This window comes from Artemia sp. Qi Xiang Cuo, chromosome 9 (genome assembly GCF_049724085.1).
Source record: "Artemia sp. Qi Xiang Cuo chromosome 9, ASM4972408v1, whole genome shotgun sequence".
Taxonomy (NCBI): Eukaryota; Metazoa; Arthropoda; class Branchiopoda; order Anostraca; family Artemiidae; genus Artemia; species Artemia sp. Qi Xiang Cuo.
The window spans coordinates 65,797,452-65,816,195 of NC_142802.1; the positions used below are offsets into that span (position 1 = coordinate 65,797,452).

General features: G+C 34.8%; 1 protein-coding gene and 1 long non-coding RNA gene across 2 annotated transcripts in view; both read right to left on the reverse strand.

Moving 5' to 3' along the window:
* Nucleotides 1-2,561: 2,561 nt before the first annotated feature.
* Nucleotides 2,562-16,175, reverse strand: LOC148948952 (uncharacterized). The gene is made up of 3 exons (XR_016142212.1): nucleotides 16,056-16,175; nucleotides 7,112-7,223; nucleotides 2,562-3,026 (listed from the first exon to the last, which is right to left on the reverse strand). It is a non-coding gene; the product is annotated as an uncharacterized LOC148948952 (long non-coding RNA).
* Nucleotides 16,176-17,246: 1,071 nt separating this feature from the next.
* LOC148948953 (uncharacterized) overlaps nucleotides 17,247-18,744 on the reverse strand; it is a 118,898-nt gene continuing 117,400 nt past the window's right edge. The window contains exon 18 of the mRNA XM_089095067.1: nucleotides 17,247-17,400. Within this exon, the coding sequence (XP_088951193.1) occupies nucleotides 17,247-17,400 (154 nt within the window). The remainder of the gene's footprint in view (nucleotides 17,401-18,744) is intronic.

An 18,744-nucleotide genomic window follows, 5' to 3' on the forward strand; every position in this document is an offset into this window, starting at 1 on the left:
GCGTCTTTATGGATGCAACCCAATTCCAAAAATCAAACCAATTCCAAAAATTTTTTTTTTTCTCTCGAGCAGAATTATAATGCTGTGTTGATATGTTGGTAGTTGGAAGTCGTGGTAACCCGATGCATATGTGTAATGTGGAGTATTCTAGGAGTAGCTATACAAGCCCAGAATACTGGGCTTCGTGCTTTTCTGTATATATTAAATAAAAAAAAAGTTTTTTTTAACTGAAAGTAAGGAGCGATATTAAAACTTAAAACGAACAGAAATTATTCCTTATATGAAAGGGGCTTTCCCCTCTTCAACGCCTCGCTCTTTACGCTAATGTTTTTAGTTGTTTTAAAAAATAACGTTGAGACAGAGTCAAACTTTAGCGTAAAAAGCGAGGCGTTGAGGAGGGGACAGCCCCTTTCATATACGGAATAATATCTGTTGCTCTTAAGCTTTAATGTCTTTCCTTACTGTCAGTTAAAAAAAAATTATTTAATTTCTGAACGTTTTTTAATTAATGCAGCTTTGATTTTGGCTCACCGTACATGAATAATGAAAGCGAAATTTGCATATTAATTTTACTTTTTTTGGCTAAATGGCTTTCTCGAAATTTTGTTCTGACGTAACTTACGAATTAACTTACGTAACGAACTTTTATATTCGTATTTTTTTATTACGTATATTAGGGAGTTTGCCCCCTAGTAAATACCTCGCTCCACACGCTAAAGTTCGAATTTTGTTCGAATCACAAACCCCTGAGTCACAAAGGCCGGTTAATTAGAATAGATAGCTCTTTTGAAAGTACTAAAAAAAACTTTAGCGAAAAGGGCGAGGTACTGACTAAGGGGCGATCCCCCTCACATACGTAATAATTTCTGTTTGTTTTAAGTTTTAATGTTGCTCCTTACTTTTAGTTGAAAAAACTAGTTTTTTTATTTAATTTCTGATCGTTTTTTAAATAATGCTGGGAAAGCCGGCGCCCCCTTCATAGAAATGTCCCTTCCCACAAGGAAACATCTTCTATGGAAGGATCCTTCCCCGTAGGCCCCTCCTCCGACCCCTCCACCAGAACAAAATCTCTCCTGAAACGTCTTTATACCTCCCAGTAACCAAAACCATATATAAACAACGGGCAAAGTTCATGACTTGCAGCGCTTCCCCCGGGAACTGTGGGGGATTAAGTCATTCTCAAAGACATATTTATTAGATTTTTGACTATGCTGAACAAAATGGCTATTTCAAAATTTTGATTGGGTGACATAACGAAGAAAATGAACGTGGGAGGGGGCACAGTTGCCCTCAAATTTTTTGGTCACCTGAAAAGGGCACTAGAACTTTTAATTTCTGTTCAAATGAGCCCTCTTACGATATTTTAGGACTACTGGATCGATACAATCACCCCTGGGGAAATCTTGATTGTTTCACCGTAAATTTATGCTGGGACCGTAGATGGCCAAAAAGCCCAATCGTAGAGATTCGGTCATCTTTCATTCGTAAAACGTCACCTACTCTCTTGATAATCCGCTCTCTATAGCCCTAGAAACAGTGACATAGTTAGAGGGACTTTTAGTAGGGTGCCAAACTTAGTGTTTTTTTTCTTATATTGTGGTGGTGATGGCAAGGAGGGGGGACTGCCATTTATCCTCGGTGCAGAAAATCTTATCTACGACTCTGCCTAGAAAGCGGGATCGAACTGCATTTTTTGTACAGCATGTTGTTTATATACCATTTGTCAAATGATGTTATGAATATCAGATGTTCCACGGTCTAACAGCTAAGGAATACAGAATATGGGAAGCAAAATATAGGTTTAAGAATATATATTTTTGTAACGTTGCCAATAAACAATTATTTTGGTATTTTACAAGATTTGATAGTTTTACTGTAAATGTATTTTTCTCTCGACAGGTATTCGGAGGATAAGGGTAAGTACATCTTTAAACTATTATATAATTAAATCTTTGAGCTTGAAAAAGAATGGCTTTTAAGTGAAGCTGATTAGATTATGGTTTTGGTTCTTTAGATAGAGTAAATAATCGTTAAAAGAACTGAATTTTGTAAATACATGAACTAAGCACAAACAAGGTGTTCCTTAAAAATCATTATTTCAGTGAAATTTTAAAGGTATGAAAGAAATGAAGAAAAATATGAACCCTTTTGAAGTTTTTCTTCAGTAAATGATGGCCTACCTCAATTTTTCCAGCATTTTTCAAAACAGCATTAGAAGACGCAATTCATATTGAAAATGATTTGACTGGGTAGATGATTATGGCTGGTCAGTTTATTAAAATTAAATCATTCACGAAAAAAAAGGACTAAAAAATGTAGATTTGGCCCTGAAATCATGTGAGTAAATCATCCTCCTGTTCCATTTCTACCACACTCTTTCACCTTTGAATATTTTGCCCGTAAATGTTGGGTGACTTTAAAATCTTGTGTGAACAAAACGGCAATTTAAATTACTCATTGATATGGTTGATGGATAAATTTCAATTGCAGCAAATTTTCTAAGTGAACCAAGGGTGATTAATAAATAAACGAAATTAAAAGCATCGAAAATATGGGTTTATTCAAGACTATTTGAACTCACAAAACAAAACTAACAAAATAAGAAGCCCAAGAAAAACATGCTATTTTAAACATTCAATAATCTATACGAGGGACACACTTTTTTAAAACATGTTTGGCTAAACTTGCGTTTAGCTTGCAAAGCCACTGGTTTTGTTTGAAGAACGGAGCAGCAATTACCAGCACTCTCACTAACCTTTGTTTTTCTTTAAATTGGCAATCGCTATATTCACCGCCCGTAGACGTGGAAAAATAGTCAAGCATATCATATATAATTTCGTCATGCAGATTGATTTGGTAAAGATTCATCTGATCAACATTACTAATCCACATTTTTGTAATATCATATGTTGGCTCCTGGTCGAATGGCCAACCGTTGGAGTCCCCCGTTTCAGTTTCGTCAAATTCAAGTCTTCCTTCTATCTCCTCGCCGCTTTGCGGTATGCTGTAGCTTGAAATTGCCGAAACTATAAAAAAAAATGCTGATTTAGCAAAGTGAAATATTACACGATGATCGAAAAGAAAAATACAGTCAAAAGGAAATGAAAAACATCAAATCTTCAAAGTTTGCTTCACTGGTTTTAAAAATAATAAAAAATTACCATAAACAGGAACTTTAGCAAATTAAGAAACAAAATAAAATAATTTTTGCACAGAAACAAACCAATATTAATAGAATTAGTGCATTATGACCTATTGTTTTAAGTCATAAACTTTTAACTTTTCAACAGAAGTAATTAAGGAAGTATAGCGAAATCTGCAAGAAAAAGAAATTAAGGAAAAATGGGAAAAACACCCAGCTACCTGGATTTCAGGGAGAGGGGACAGTGGCCTCTTCCACCAGATTCCTTCCCTAATGAGTTTTTGAAAATTCCTTCTTTTGCATTTGATTGAAAATACCAGCTCTTGATATTTTCACTGGAAAAATCGATAAAACAAACAAATTACCTTTCTCCATCTTAGATTTTAATAAATATAATGTCACTCCATCCCTTCTACATTCTCGTAAATAAAAACGCTTTAAAAAATTTGGCCTTTCTGAATGGAAATTAAATAAAAAAAACAAGTTTTTTTAACCGAAAGTAAGGAACGACGTTAAAACTTAAAACGAACAGAAAGTACCACAACTACCACAAATGAGCATCGACAAATAAATAAAACCCAAAATGTACATAAATTAAAATACTTAACCGAATCAAACTCAAAACGAGCAGAAATTAGCATAAGTTGGGAGCAACACCCCTATACCTTCCCAACGCCAGAATAAAATTTGCGCTATACTAAAAAAATACAAATGAATTTACATTGTCAGTTTAATACAGCTTGATTTAGTTATTTATAGTAATTTCTGTTCGTTTTAGGTTTCATTTACTTATCGATGCTGATTTGTGGTAGTTTCGAGCTTGGTAGATTATTTGATTTTATTTTTGCTCATTTTTTGTTTAATGGAATTCTTTACTTTTCTTTGAAAAACTTATTTTGTGGAAAAGTTTTTTTTTAATTAATTTCTGTTCGTTTTATATTGACATAGTCTTTTCAGGGAAGAAGAAATTAACACTTTAAACCTTTTCGTTTTTTAAGACTCTATAGTTTGGCGTACTATTTGTATGCTGGAGAAAAATTTTCAGCAATTTTAACAACATGCACCATTTTAGAAATCAGGACACAAATAGTACTGTTTAACTCAGTTTCATACCTCCTCTAAGTAGTAAGTCATATAAAGGTTTCACCAGTGATTGCATAATATGCCTTACCACGGGCCAGTGACCTATTACTATGAACCCTACATGGGTTGGCAGACAGATTTTCTATTAAGACACTCATTTTTTGTGTGTCAGTCGATTAGAGAAAGCTGGTGGTTACATTGGGTTTCATTTATTTATCGATGCTGATTTGTGGCAGTTTCATGATTGGTAGATTATTTGATGCTATTTTTGCTAATTTTTTGTTTATCATTACGTTTAATATCTACCCACCAAATGCTCCAAGCCTCAGAAGAAAAAGGGATTTTGAGAACCACCCCCCAAAAAGTCAATAAGTTGGGGCGTGAAACCCCATATGCCTTCCCAAGACCAGAACAAAATTTGTACTTTACTGAAAAATACAAGTGAATATTTTTTTTTTTTGGAAAAACTGAATTTTGTTTCTAAAATATTACATTTTTACCCCATTTTGTTTTATTTCATTTGTATTAACCGAACTTTACTTCTTGTATGGTTTACAGCTAATAGAACAGTACCGTAGAATTTTACTAAACTTTTTTTTTATTTATATAAATGTACTATTTTAAAAATTTCTGGGGGAAATAAGACACATATCAAATGATATTAACATTTTTATTACTAAATATCAGTATATGTATATTAAACTGACAATGCACATTCACTTGTATTTTTCAGTAAAGTGCAAATTTTGTTCTGGTCTTGGGAAGGCATATGAGTTTTGCGCCCAACTTATGTTAATTTCTGCTCGTTTTGAGTTTGACTCGGTTAATATATTTATTTATTTTTTTTTTTTTTTTGCAAAAACTGAATTTTGTTTCTAAACTATTACATTTTTATCCTATTTTGTTTTATTTCATTAGCATTAACCTATTTAATTTTTTTTTTGCAAAAACCGAATTTTGTTTTTAAACTGTTATATTTTTATCCTATTTTGTTTTATTTCATTAGCCTTAACCAAACTTCACTTCTTGTATGGTTTACAGCTAATAGGACAGTACCGTAAAATTTTACGAAACTTTTTTTTTATTTATAAAAGTGTACCATTATAAAAATTTTGGGGGGAATAAGACACATATAAAATGATATTAACATTTTGATGACTATATATAAGTAAATGTATATTAAACTGATAATGCACATTCACTTGTATTTTTCAATAAAGTGCAAATTTTGTTCTGGTCTTGGGAAGACAAAAGGGTTTTACACCCAACTTATGTTAATTTCTGCTCGTTTTGAGTTTGACTCTGTTAATTATTGTAATTTCGGTTCATTTTGGGTTTCATTTATTTATCGATGCTGATTTGTGGCAGTTTCATGATTGGTAGATTATTTGATGTTATTTTTGCTAATTTTTTGTTTATCATTACGTTTAATATCTACCCACCAAATGCTCCAAGCCTCAGAAGGAAAAGGGGTTTTGAAAACCGGGAGCTTGATTTTCAAAAAAGGGAGAAACACCCCCCAAAAAGTCAATAAGTTGGGGGCGTGAAACTCCATATGCCTTCCCAAGACCAGAATTGCAGTCCCCCCCCCTAGAGACCGTGGGGGATTAAGTCATCCTCAATGACATGACTATTAGAAATATTATCTATGCTGAACAAAAGAGCTTTTAAGAATTTGGATTGTGTAACTTTGGGGAAATTGAGCATTGAATGGAGCATAGTTGCCCCTTCAGTTTTTTGGTTAGGGGTTTCGCGCCCAACTTATGTTAATTTCTGCTCGTTTTGAGTTTGACTCGGTTAATTATTGTAATTTCTGTTCATTTTGGGTTTCATTTATTTATCGATGCTGATTTGTGGCAGTTTCATGATTGGTAGATTATTTGATGTTATTTTTGCTAATTTTTTGTTTATCCTTATGTTTAATATCTACCCACCAAATGCTCCAAGCCTCAGAAGAAAAAGGGATTTTGAAAACCGGGAGCCTGATTTTCGAAAAAAGGGAGAAACACCCCCCCCCAAAAAGTCAATAAGTTGGGGCGTGAAACTCCAGATGCCTTCCCAAGCCCAGAAGTGCAGTCTCCCCCCTGGAGACTGGGGGGGATCAAGTCATCCTCAAATAAAAAACTATTAGATATGTCGAATTTACTGAAGAAAATGGCTTTCTAAAAATTTGGATTGTGTAGCTTTAGGGAATTCAATATGGAATGGGTAATAGTTGCCCCTTCAGTTTTTTGGTCGCTCAAATATTAAATTATAACTTTTAATTGTCATTCAAATTGATAGCACCTGGAGGAGGTCCGCGACACTACGAAACAGCACATGAAGTTATAATCAGACACAGGGCCACACAGATTAATATTATTCGCTTGAATAAGTGATACTAGAAGGTATTTTATGTAAAAATGCCACTGGGTGCACAGGGGAACAAGGACTTTTAAGAAATCATCATTTTTCGTCAGCAACACAGTGTCACTAAAATGTCTATCAAAGATTTGTTTGTTCTTCTTCTTCGGATATCTCACACACATATTCCGAGAAGGAATATCTATTGGTACCCATTTACTAAAAAATCAAACCTCGTCCTCTGGGTAGTGTATCTTACTCGGAAATATCTCACAACTAAAATCCTCCAAGTTGAATAACGGTATATCTGATTTGCATTTCTCGATTAAAGGTTTGTCAGTGGGCACATTCCTTTTTGTGTACAGTGCTGTTACGCCAAAAAAACAGCATATCTCTTTAACTTCCTCCTTTATGTAGGATAAATCCTTCCCTTTGTTATAGGATGGAAGAATCATTCTATTATATAAACCTATTTTGTTTATTAAGTATAGTGTACTGCGCCACCTCTCTTCATTGTACGCATACATATTATAGTTTACATACCAGTGGTAACAAGAGACCTCTTGATGATCAGTAGTCAACAGTAGAAATGCGCATTCAAAAATCACTCCACACGCCGATTTCTTCACGCCAATGTATTCACAGTCTTTTAATTCTAAAAAAGAACTCGAGTTACAACACATATTTTATAGTCTAATTATCTAATAAACTTTTAATGCATTTCAATTCTTCTTTTTACCTTTTACAGATTAGTGTTTTTATAAACTAAATTAGAGAAGGCTAATGAAATGAAAATACAAAATCTTGCGACTAGTATGATGGCCAAATTTAATGGGGGAGGGGTTCGTGCTTGAAGTAAACGAGGTAAATCAAACTGAAAACAAAGCTTTGAAAAGGGAAAATACGATGCCTAAAAACATTAATATTGCGATAGTTTTGGAGGCGTGTCTTGGCGTTGTGCTTATGACTAATATGAAGCTCAGAATACCCGGCTATCTCTTCTGTGTTAATTGTTTTTCAGCGTGTCTGAGAAGACAAGGCCAATTTTAAGAAAAATCCTTTTATTATAGTTTATAATATTGATTTGATGCTATAGGTTGGTAGACTTTAGAAGTTTGATAGCGTTCTCTTTTCTGACCTTAGACATATTTAACAAAGATTGTTTTGAATTTTGCAATAATTATAAACATTCGATTTTAAAACGCCAATGAGTATTTTTTTAAAATGACTTTTTTGTATATTTTGTTTAGGCATAATTTTTGAAAACATTGGGTTTCTTTGATTTTGAGATCCAGGACCATCTGAGGGAACTTTAAAAGAACAAACAAGAGCTAGCCAATCTGAACCATAGAATATAGGCAGCTTATAAGACTGGAAACTAGCACTATTATCAAAGAAATACAATCAACACCAACAAGCATTTGACGTTTCTTGGCCTTTTTTTTCAAACTTCGTAATTGCGTTATTCTTTTCAAAATTGAAATCAAACACAAATTACTACACTATTTTGCCAATGACGGTAATTTTGCCTTAACCCCTTCCGTCACGAATTATTTTCCTAGGTGAAAAAAATTATTCCCTGATTTAAACCTACTATTTAGAGCATAAGTAAGCCATTACCGAAGTGATTTGCTCAAATTCATTTATTAGGATGACGAAAATAGATGTCCAGTTAATTGGACAACGTGACCACTTTACTTTACATGAAAATCCTTGAAACAATTTCTTTCGCCCCGAAAGCAGAGCTCGACATTGCATTTTTGACATCTAGTTGTGGTTTTTAGCTTGCAGCCGTCCATCTTGCATCTCTGGGCGTGCTTGTCCCCTGTATTTACAGGCCAGTGATGATATCCATCATATCGCACATCAGACACAGGCTTGCAGCTGATCTTCCGCTTCCTCCCTACCGTTGTTTGCTCTTCTGTTTCCACGTTTGATTCCCTTGGTCGACCAACTGATCGAAGTGTTGACGTGTGTGCTTGTATTAGGGCACAGGCGACCTCCTTCCGGAAAGCAACAAGATCCAGCTTGTCTCTTCGACCCAGAGATAAGGATTGGCAGTCTCTGATGTATTCCATCCATGAATTTGTGACTGCTAGATCAATCATGTGAAAAATCAATCGCAGTGGCCACTTTCGAGATCGGATGAAGGTACGATACAAACTCATCAGGTGGTCGACTTTATTCACCCCACCCATACTGGTATTATATCTTCTAATAACTTCTGGTTGTGGACCTTGTATGTATCTACTTTCGGCTTTCGACCACCGTCGTGCATGTCCTATTTCACCGATCCCAACCAAGTTTGAGGCCATAGAAACGATGTTGTTGTCAAGCCATCGGACTATAACCAGCTCGTCTGCACCTAGTACAATTTCTTCCATTGCTCCTCGACCTTCTTTTTTCATCTCTTTTTCTGGCTTGACGGGGCACCGAGCCATTCGATTGGCGCGAACAGTACCAGTTCCATACCATCCTTCCTGTCTCAGAGCTTGGAGCAAGGGGATTGACGTAAAGAAATTGTCGGTGTAGAGCTTGGTCCCTTTTGGAATCTTTCTTCCTGTCATCAGCTTCATGACAATGCCACCCCCAACCCCCAATGCCTTGTATTCTTCAGGAATGATTGTCGTCTTTCCCTGATACACGTCAAAGTTTAGGACCAAGCCATCAGAATTGCAGAGTAAATACAGCTTGATCCCCCATGGACAGGGCTTTCCTCTAATGTACTGTTTAATCTCAAGCTGACCTGTAAATGGGCACATTTGCTCATCTATAGAAACATTTTCATGGGAAAGCAGCTGCTGGCATCGTGCTAGCACCCTATCTATAACTGGCTGAACTTTCCAGAGACGGTTGTTCGGATCTTTGGCAGTTTTGTTGTCAACCAAGTGAAAGCAGGCTCTCAGCCTCATAAAACGGTTTAGACCCATGGCATCCGCAATGAGGGAAACCCTAGTTGCCTGGCTCCAATACCATCGGTACCTTGCAAATTTCATGCAGCCCATCACCAAGTGAATGCCAACGAACTTGCGCATTTCTGTAGGATTGGTTACAATGGGATTATTTACATTCTGATGAATACTGTATCTATTTGTTTCGATGGCAGCCAAATCGAAGAAATCGCTATCAATGTACTTACAGAAGTATTGAAAGGGTGTTGATAGTTGTTCGTTGGCAGCTGTTGCAGTATCAGACCAAGCTGGAATGATCGGGATAAACCGTTTTCTTTTCCATATCACTCGCTGTTGAGTAACGGTCTTAGGCCCAGCCTGGGATATGAGTGGCATATCATCGGGGTCGCTTGAATCAGAAGACACTTCATAAGGATCGAGTGTCTTTAGTGGTGTTAGTTTTGTTCCATTTGTTTCTGATAAGTATTCTTCATCGTCATCTTCAGATACTTCCAAATCTGACAAGTCACTGCCAATTGCATCGAAGAAATCAAGTAGTTTATCTGGCTGGAGGCGCATGGTATTTCGTCTTGATGAACCTACAAAAAGGAGAGTTTGGATGCGGCGCTGAGAGAGAGAGAGAGATATATTTATTTCAAAAAAATCGCTATCACAAGCCCACAAAGGGCCGAATTCGGAGTTTGGAGTCAACAACAAATAAATGGTTACACTGAAAATGCAAAGAACAACAACGAAATAGAGAAAACCATAATGACAATCATTTAAAAGTCAATAGTTAAAACTTTAAAAAGTCAATTAAAAAATTAAAAAAAAGCAAAAATTTGTCAAACTAAACTTAGAGCCAGACATAAATGCATTAAAAACTGGTCAAACTAAACTTAGCACAAAACATAAATGCATTTAAATTAAAAGGGATACTAAGAAAGTGTCAGCAATTAAACTACAGTAAATCAATAAAAGAGTTAAAGACAATAAAAGCTGGTCAAGAAAGGGGGGGCAAGCAAAAGAGCGCAAGAACCTGGGCAGTACCATCAGCTAATAAACAACAACAGAGGGCAAAAAAGAAAAGATTGAGGCATTTTATTCATTTTCTCTGTAAAGAAGGGGATAAAAGTTCTTTCGTATCTGGAAGGAACGCAGTGAATGGAGGACAAAGTAGGGATGGGCTCAGAAACAGCTCGAGGCGGCTGTATTCTGGATGGGGAGTGACGTTTGGGGAAAATACCTGCTATCCGAGGGTTTGTTATGGCAGTTTTGCCATAACAAACGTGCTCTTCCGTGCGCTGGAAGAGCACGTGTCACGTTGTCCACTTAACTGGACAAGGGGAATAAATGACAAGCAGCAATGACATCTGTTCAATTTTCCGATAAAAATATTCGTTTTTCAAGATAGTAGATGGCATCCAAACTACCATAAAACCAAGCCATGCGTCATTTATTTCTCTAAACCTAGTCGCGCAGTCCAGATAATTGGACAGAACTTCAGCATAGCCTCAAGCACATACTTCAAGTGATTTCGGCCATAAAAAAATACCTGTCTATTTCTAATGATCCATATTTTGACACAATAATTTTTTTTCGATCATTTTATGTCTTTTTGAAGCAGAGAAAAAAATTATTTTACCTGGTTTTTCCCAATCCATTGTTTCCAATAAAGTCGATGTTCACGTGCTGTCAGGGTGAGAATTAGCGATAAACTGAGGCGATTACACCCCTGAGGCTGTAGCCAGCGAACAGGAGAATATATTAGTGCGATCATATTTACGAAATTCCTAATAGTTAGGAAAAGAAGAGCATTTTTAATTTTGTCCAACTAACTGGTCACGGTGACGGAAGGGGTTAATATTGCGCTAAAAATTACCAGAAAACATTAGATGGCGCTCGTGACTTCTCGACACGTCTGTTTCCACTTTTACAAGTTACCTATTCTCTTTGCTCTGAATGAAGCAATGCTTCTCTAGATAGATAGATAATTTTATTCACCCACTCGATACAAAACCACAAATGGCACGAATGGAGTATAAAGAAGAAGAAAAAAAAAACAAAAAAAAACACTTAAATGCAAAAACAAAAACAAACGTTACGATACACCGCCAATAAATAAAGACAATATTACAAAAACTCACTAAGGACGAATTGCAATGCTTCTCTGGATCTTCCTAAGAAGACTATGAAAGCAGTTAGGTGACAGTTAGAATATGATGAATATAAAAAATCAGAGCACAAATTTCTAAACAGATGTCATCTTTTTTTGGGTGGGGGGGGGGGGGGGGGAATTGAAAATCGTGTATTTCAAATCCATTTTTTCCCTACCTGTAGAAGGTTCTGACTAATACAAGAAAGTCACCCCTCTGTAGAGGCTTATGCACAAGTATTGACATAGCTGCACGGGAGGGGGGCAGTTTTGAACTGAAACTAAGGGGGAACATTAACACTTAAAACAAACAGAAATTATTCTGTGAAATAAAAAATATCATAGCAGTGTTGATTCTAAAGCAAATTTTAATGAAACAAATTTCAAAAAACAAAGTTTCCCCAAGGGAAGTAAAGAGCAAAGTTGAAACTTAAAGCAAACAAAATTTATTAGTTCCCATATTAGTTTAATGAGCCCTTTTTGAAGTTTCTACAACAACTTCTTTGATATGAAGTGCCCTGATCTAGACAAAAAAAAAACAAAAAAAAACAATACATTGTGCCAATATTGTTCTTTACTTAGGCAGTGATACTGTGCTGCCTATTCTTGCTGATCAAACTTTATGTTATTTGTGCCTTTCATTCATTTATGTTATTTTACTGTGCTCATGGCCTTATATTTGGCTTTAAAATACACTTATCTATCTAATATACAGAATAATTGTACCAAACACATTTTGCCTGCAGACCTGCTATACTTTACCCCCCCCCTAATGTGCAAATCTAAAGCCCAATTTTAATTCTAAAGAAAATAAAGAAAAAACTGATGTTTTCTCAAATTTTACATGTTTTAAACTTGAGTGAGTGGAACAAATAATACATAAGTACTAAAATTCCTTATCCCAAGGGGAAAAATTAAAAAAAATATAACTCGAATAAAATTCTCAAATTTATAAAGCATTTTTTCTACTGGGGGTATTTTGTGGGGGGGGGGGGGGTCTCAAAGACCTTATTTCCAGAACTTTCAACTATGTTGAACAAAATAGCTATCTAAAAATTTTGATTAGATGTGTTTGGGGAAAGGTGGGCATGAGATGAGGGTTAGTTGCCCTCCAATCATTGTTGACTATTAAAGTGGGCACTAGCCTTTAAATTTCTAATCATATCAGCTGTTTTTGAAGTTTCTACAACAAAGCTTTCTTTAAAAAACCTTATATACTCCCAGGGCATAACTTACAACCCTCTCCCTGAGGACTGTGTCCTCCTTAAAAACATAATTTCTACCTGAAAATCAACTATGTTGAACAAAATGGCTATCCCAAAATTTTGATTGGATGTGTTTGGGGAAATGGTTGGCATGGAAGAGGTGTTAGTTGCCTTCCAATCACTTTTGACTATTAAAAAAGGGCACTGGCCATTCCAATTTCCAATTGAATGAGCCCTTTTTGAAGTTTCTACAACAACTCTTTTGATATGAAGTGCCATGGTCTAGACAAAAAAAAAAACAATACATTGTGCCAATATTGTTCTTTACTTAGGCAGCACTATCATGCTGCCTATGCTTGCTGATCAAAGTTTATGTTATTTGTGCCTTTCATTTATGTTATTTTACTGTGTTCATGGCCATATATTTGGCTTTAAAATACACCTATCTATCTAATATACAGAATAATTGTACCAAACACGTTTTGCCTGCAGACCTGCTATACTTTCCCCCCCCCAATGTGGAAATCTATAGCCCAAATTTACTTCTAAAGTAACAAAGAAAGTAAAGTACCAAAATTCCTTACCCCAAGAGAAATTAAAAAAAAAGAACTCAAATAAAATTCTCAAATTTAGAAAGCCTTTTTTTCCACAGGGGTTATTTGCTGGGGGGTGGGGAGGGGGGTAAATGCTGGCCACCATATTTTTATGGGATTTTCTTCTTCTTTTTTCAGGGCTAAAGAGCATAATTGGAACAGAAAATATTCTTGAAACTCTCTTGAAGGTCTGTCTTGACCCTCTCACTCTTATTTTCACACTCACCCTTTAGCCATTTGAGTGCCCTAGGCTACAAACAAGAGCTGGCTAATTTATTGGTTTAATGACATAAAGCTATTGTAGACCTAATCATCTCTCACTGGATTCAGCCCAGTGAGAGTAATTTGTCATCATAAATTCAAAATACTAATTGAAAAGAAAGAAAAATATATTTAATATTTGTGATTGATAGAATAAATATCAAGCAATTACCTTAAATTGCAGCTTGGAGTGAATCTAAGGATTAAAAGTTAAATTTTTTAGAATCAGAAGACAATTAGATTTCTGTTAATATATGAATAAAACTGAATCACTGGAAGGATATATACATCAAAATAGAATAATTGGTATTTTCAAAAAGATGTCCTTCTAGTCAATCAACTAATAATTTCATATGTTTAACCTTAAATAATTTTTATAATAACTATATTGAAGCATAGCTTAGATTTTTAGCTATTCATTGACACTTACAATTCTTCTCAATTCCTATTTGGTTTTTACTCTATGCCATTTCATAAGAATTATCTTTAGATTAAGTTTGTCTAAGACTAACTCTGTCTGTGATTAGATATTTTATGCTAACTTTAAGATCTTGTGTCCAAGATTCAACAGCATTTTCTAGGCTTAAGTTTAGATGTGTGTCCAAGATTATGATCCACTGTTGGTTATAAGCATTTTAGAAATTGCGAGTGTTGTATAGCCTAAGCTATTCATATGTTGGTAAATATTGAGCAGTTCACACAAATGCCCAACAAATAAAGTGAAAACACTACTCAGTGCCTTTTTTATGCTCTTTCTGAATATAATAATCCCTTTACTTGCAAATTCATCTTTAATCTAGCCTTTCTAACCTTACCCAATTATGTTATATTTACATTTTCCTTGTATTTGTCCCTTATACACATTATATTTCCCTTGAATTTGTCACTGTTGATTCAAATTATGGGTAAACTAGTTTTAACAAGATTGATGTCAACAGAGGTATATAAGCCATAAGCTATATACAATAAACAAAAAATAAGCCAGTCAATTAGAAATTTCCCAAAAAAAGGAACAAGGTGTCAGTTTTAGAGTCCCTTAAAATTCTACTTTAGCTACTTTTGGCTATCTTGGAAAGGGTTTAGGTTGGAAAAATGAAACTTACAAGGATGGGTCTACAGGATAATGTATGTCCCAGGAAGATATATTGAAGTACCTACCTCCACTACTTCTCCCTCTAGAGGATCCTGACCTTTGATGACCTTTAAGAATCTGTGTGTTATAAGAGTGAAACCTTTCAAAATAGGTCTTCTGGTTAAATGAAGTACAACAAAATTGTTTTTAGCTTCAAAACTTTTCTCAATCCCAATTTTTAAGGTTTTAAAAATATGCCACTATATTACCTAAAACTTTGAAACTAAACTACCTAAAACTTTAAAATTATAGCCTACTGAAAAAACAGAAATTGAATTTTCAGAATTAAAGCCAGAAAAAAAAGAAACTGACACCTGAAAATTAAGGTAGGCAAAATAGGCCTATTTTTCTGTCAAAAATTCAATAGGTATAGACCTTTCATGTCAGCAAATTTCAGGACACTCCAAAGGGAGAAGGAGTGGAAGTAGGTACTTCAAAATACATTCTAAATTCATTCTACATTCAAAATACTTTAGCCTGAATAGCCTACCTATCTCTGAAAGTTTCATTTTCCTAACCTAGCCCCTTTCCAAGATAGCCAAAAGTAGCTAAAGTAGAATTTTACCTATTCTGTGAATTTCTTAGAAAAACAAGCAAAGAAGTGGGTCAATATCTACAATATCATATTATTGAGTCAGGACAAAAGTGAATAAACCATTTGATGCCTTTTTTTATGCCGATTACTAATATAATAAGTATTTCTATCAGAAATGAGTTTCAGCCCCCCCCCCTATATAGGCCAGTTTAGGGTTAGGTATAGTCTATATAGGGGGGGGGGCTGAAATTCATTTCCGATAGAAATGCTTATTATATTCGTAATCAGCATAAACAAAGGCATCGAATGGTGTATTCACTTTATTCCTAACTCAATAATATGATTTTGAAGATATTGACCAAGAAGGGCAGATAAAGGCTCTTAACCAGCAAAATTGGTTAACTAGGATTATTCTACATAATATAGAGTAAGAATTGTTTTCTTAATATCCTTCCTTTTAATTGTTTTCTTAATATGCTTCCTTTTGTCCAGCTGGACTCCTAGGCTTAAAATACTGGTTGGCTAATATAAAGATCTGTATACATATATATAGCCTACACTATCAAATTAGCCATCTGGTAGTATCCCTGTCAAATCTGGACTAGGCAACCATTATCATAGAACAACGCAGCAGTTTGGCATAGAAACAATGTTGTGACCAGAGAAAAAAAAATAGCATAGACAAGGTAACTATTTAAGAATCGAATATGCATACTTTATTCACTTCCTTTATTTGATACCTTGCTTTTCGGTACTGTTGTGTAGAAAATTTTTTGCGTTCTTCTTAAAACTTTTGCGGTCGTACAGAGTTAGCAATCACATTTTTTTTTCATTAAATTTCAGTTCAGCCAAAGACATAAAGAACAAATCTTATTCGCACGGGCTTGGTGTCTGAAAAACTAAATCAAAAACAAAATTGTACATTAATTTATGCTGAGTCATATTCTAAGTTTCTTAGCTCTAAGGCTGCACTTCAAAATTATTAGCACAAATCATGCACATGTCGCAAAATCATGATCAAAATTACGCAATCAAATTCAACATGCCTGATAGACCAAAGATAAAGGCTTCAAGGCTGTATCTAAATGAATCAAAATGTTTTTAGTTTTCCCCGAGAACAGGACACACAGATGCTTTCTTGCTTTTTAGTGTGTTGTCAACTTTTTTGCCCCGTCCCCTACAAACCTTACTGGTTTAATGATCGTAACAAATATAACCTAACGGGTCACAAAATACTGGGAGAGGGCTAATTTAAATACAGTTTAGAGCTCAAGCAGTGCTTCCATTTTCTTTTTCAAAGACCGGATGAAGAATATGAAAAATCAGTATATTGCCGATAAACTCGTGAGAAATTTCGATAAAAAAATCGACGAACGTTTTTCTACAAATGATGGGATACAATCGAAGACCAAATGAAACATTGTAGTCAAGGCTTTACAAAGTGGAATGCAATTTAAAGCTTTCTATCAGATATATATGATGAGCTATGATTACGATTAGTAAAATGATTTTGATGAGTTATTTGATTGAATGTATTGAAGTTTAAAAGCCCAAAAAATAAAAATAAAAGTTGCTACTTGCGCTTGCCTACTGACTTTTTGTCACACTCTGAGCTTTCTTTTAGATATATATGATGAGCTATGATTACGATTAGTAAAATGATTTTTGATGAGTTATTTGATTGAATGTACTGAAGTTTAAAACCCCAAAAAATAAAAGTTGCTACTTGCACTTGCCTACTAACTTTTTGACACACTGTGAAAAGTTTTCAGTTAAGCACAAGTAGAACTTCAGCTTACAGATTGGTATGGGGTCGAAAAGGCGGTAGCCTATTTGTTAAACAGTATAATTTCTGTTCATTTTAAGTTTCTCTCTTTACTTTCAATCGAAAACTTTAATTAACTTATTATGGTCCAAGGTCTGCAATTTGACTCATATGATTTTGATTGTTTTCAGATCCATGGTAAAATCCACTTGAAATTTTATGAATGTCATTGAAAAGAATTTCCTTAGGATCGGGTACCACTAAGCAATCAAAATTTATCGGTAGACTGAGGGATCTGATTTTCAATTGAAAAAGAGTGAAAAAAGTGTGCAATCTGACGTCAAGTCGGCAAGTGTGGAAGCACTGAGCTTAAGTGCAGTATTTAAGTAGTCAAGTAAAAAGGTACCACGAGAAGCTTGTGATTCTTTGTCAGTATATGCCAAAAACTATAATTTCAACCTGAATAGTGTAAAGAAATTGTGAAGTAAATATTCTGAGATTGCCAATTGGCCTAAATTCTCGACGAATTAGCTGGATTTGAAATTTTGCTAAACTCGAAACTACTGGTCTTGAAACTATTTTCGTGTTTTCTTGTGGGTGATCTAAAAGTTTACCTGATTGAAATAAAGGCAAAGAGCAGCTGACTATTGAACATTTTCATATCATTTGGATTAAATCCATCAATCAACATACCTACGAGGGTCACGGATACATTCGCGACATGTATTGATAATATATTTTCTAATGTTAACCCTGATTTCCCCTCCCCCCCCCCCCTGTGCAGTTGTTGGTGACACTTCTGACCATTTTGGTGTGTTTTCTTGACAAGCTATTCCTCTAGGAAATAATTGTAAGTTAATGAATGAGTTTTCTTGGCGTTATGTAAATAAAACAATTTTCTTATGTTATAAGAGTATTTTATCTCAAATGAATGGGGATAATATTTTATCAATTGTATCTAATAATGAAGAGAATTTTAATTTGTTTTACCAGATTATTCAAAGTGAATTAGAAAAGCATTTTCAAAGGAAAAAAGGACGGCGTAAGACAACCCCTAAGAATCCATGGGTTACCTCAGACCTTCTAAAATTGATGCGTATTAGAGACCAACTTTACAAAAATGAGATCAATTATAAATGCCATTTAAACGATATAATATGTAATAATTATCGCAATGCTCTCAATCGATTATTAGAAAAATCAAAAAAAGAATTTTACTGAAGGAAGTTTGAGGAAGTATCGGGATGTCCGGCATAAACATGGCTCATAATTAAAGAAGTACTTCAGCAGCCAACGAGAACGATCCCACTTGAAATAGTTAACCAAGACTGTGAAATGCCCAAAAGTGCTGATGATGTTTCGGAGGTATTCGGAAATTACTTCTTAGCAGAAGGAAAGCGTGTCGCTAAAGGAATCACAAGGTTATATGATTCAAGCATTTTTGACTACCTTGGTCATTCTGAATCTGAGGTTTCAATGTATTTAGCACCTGTATCATTAAGTGAGATGAAGCAGGTTATCTACAAAATGAAAAGTAATGTCTCTGGTAGTGATGTAATATCGTTAAGAGTGGTTAAATTTATTCTGTCACTAATCCAGAAGCAACGTTTGTCCCTAATTAATTCTGCATTAAAAGAGG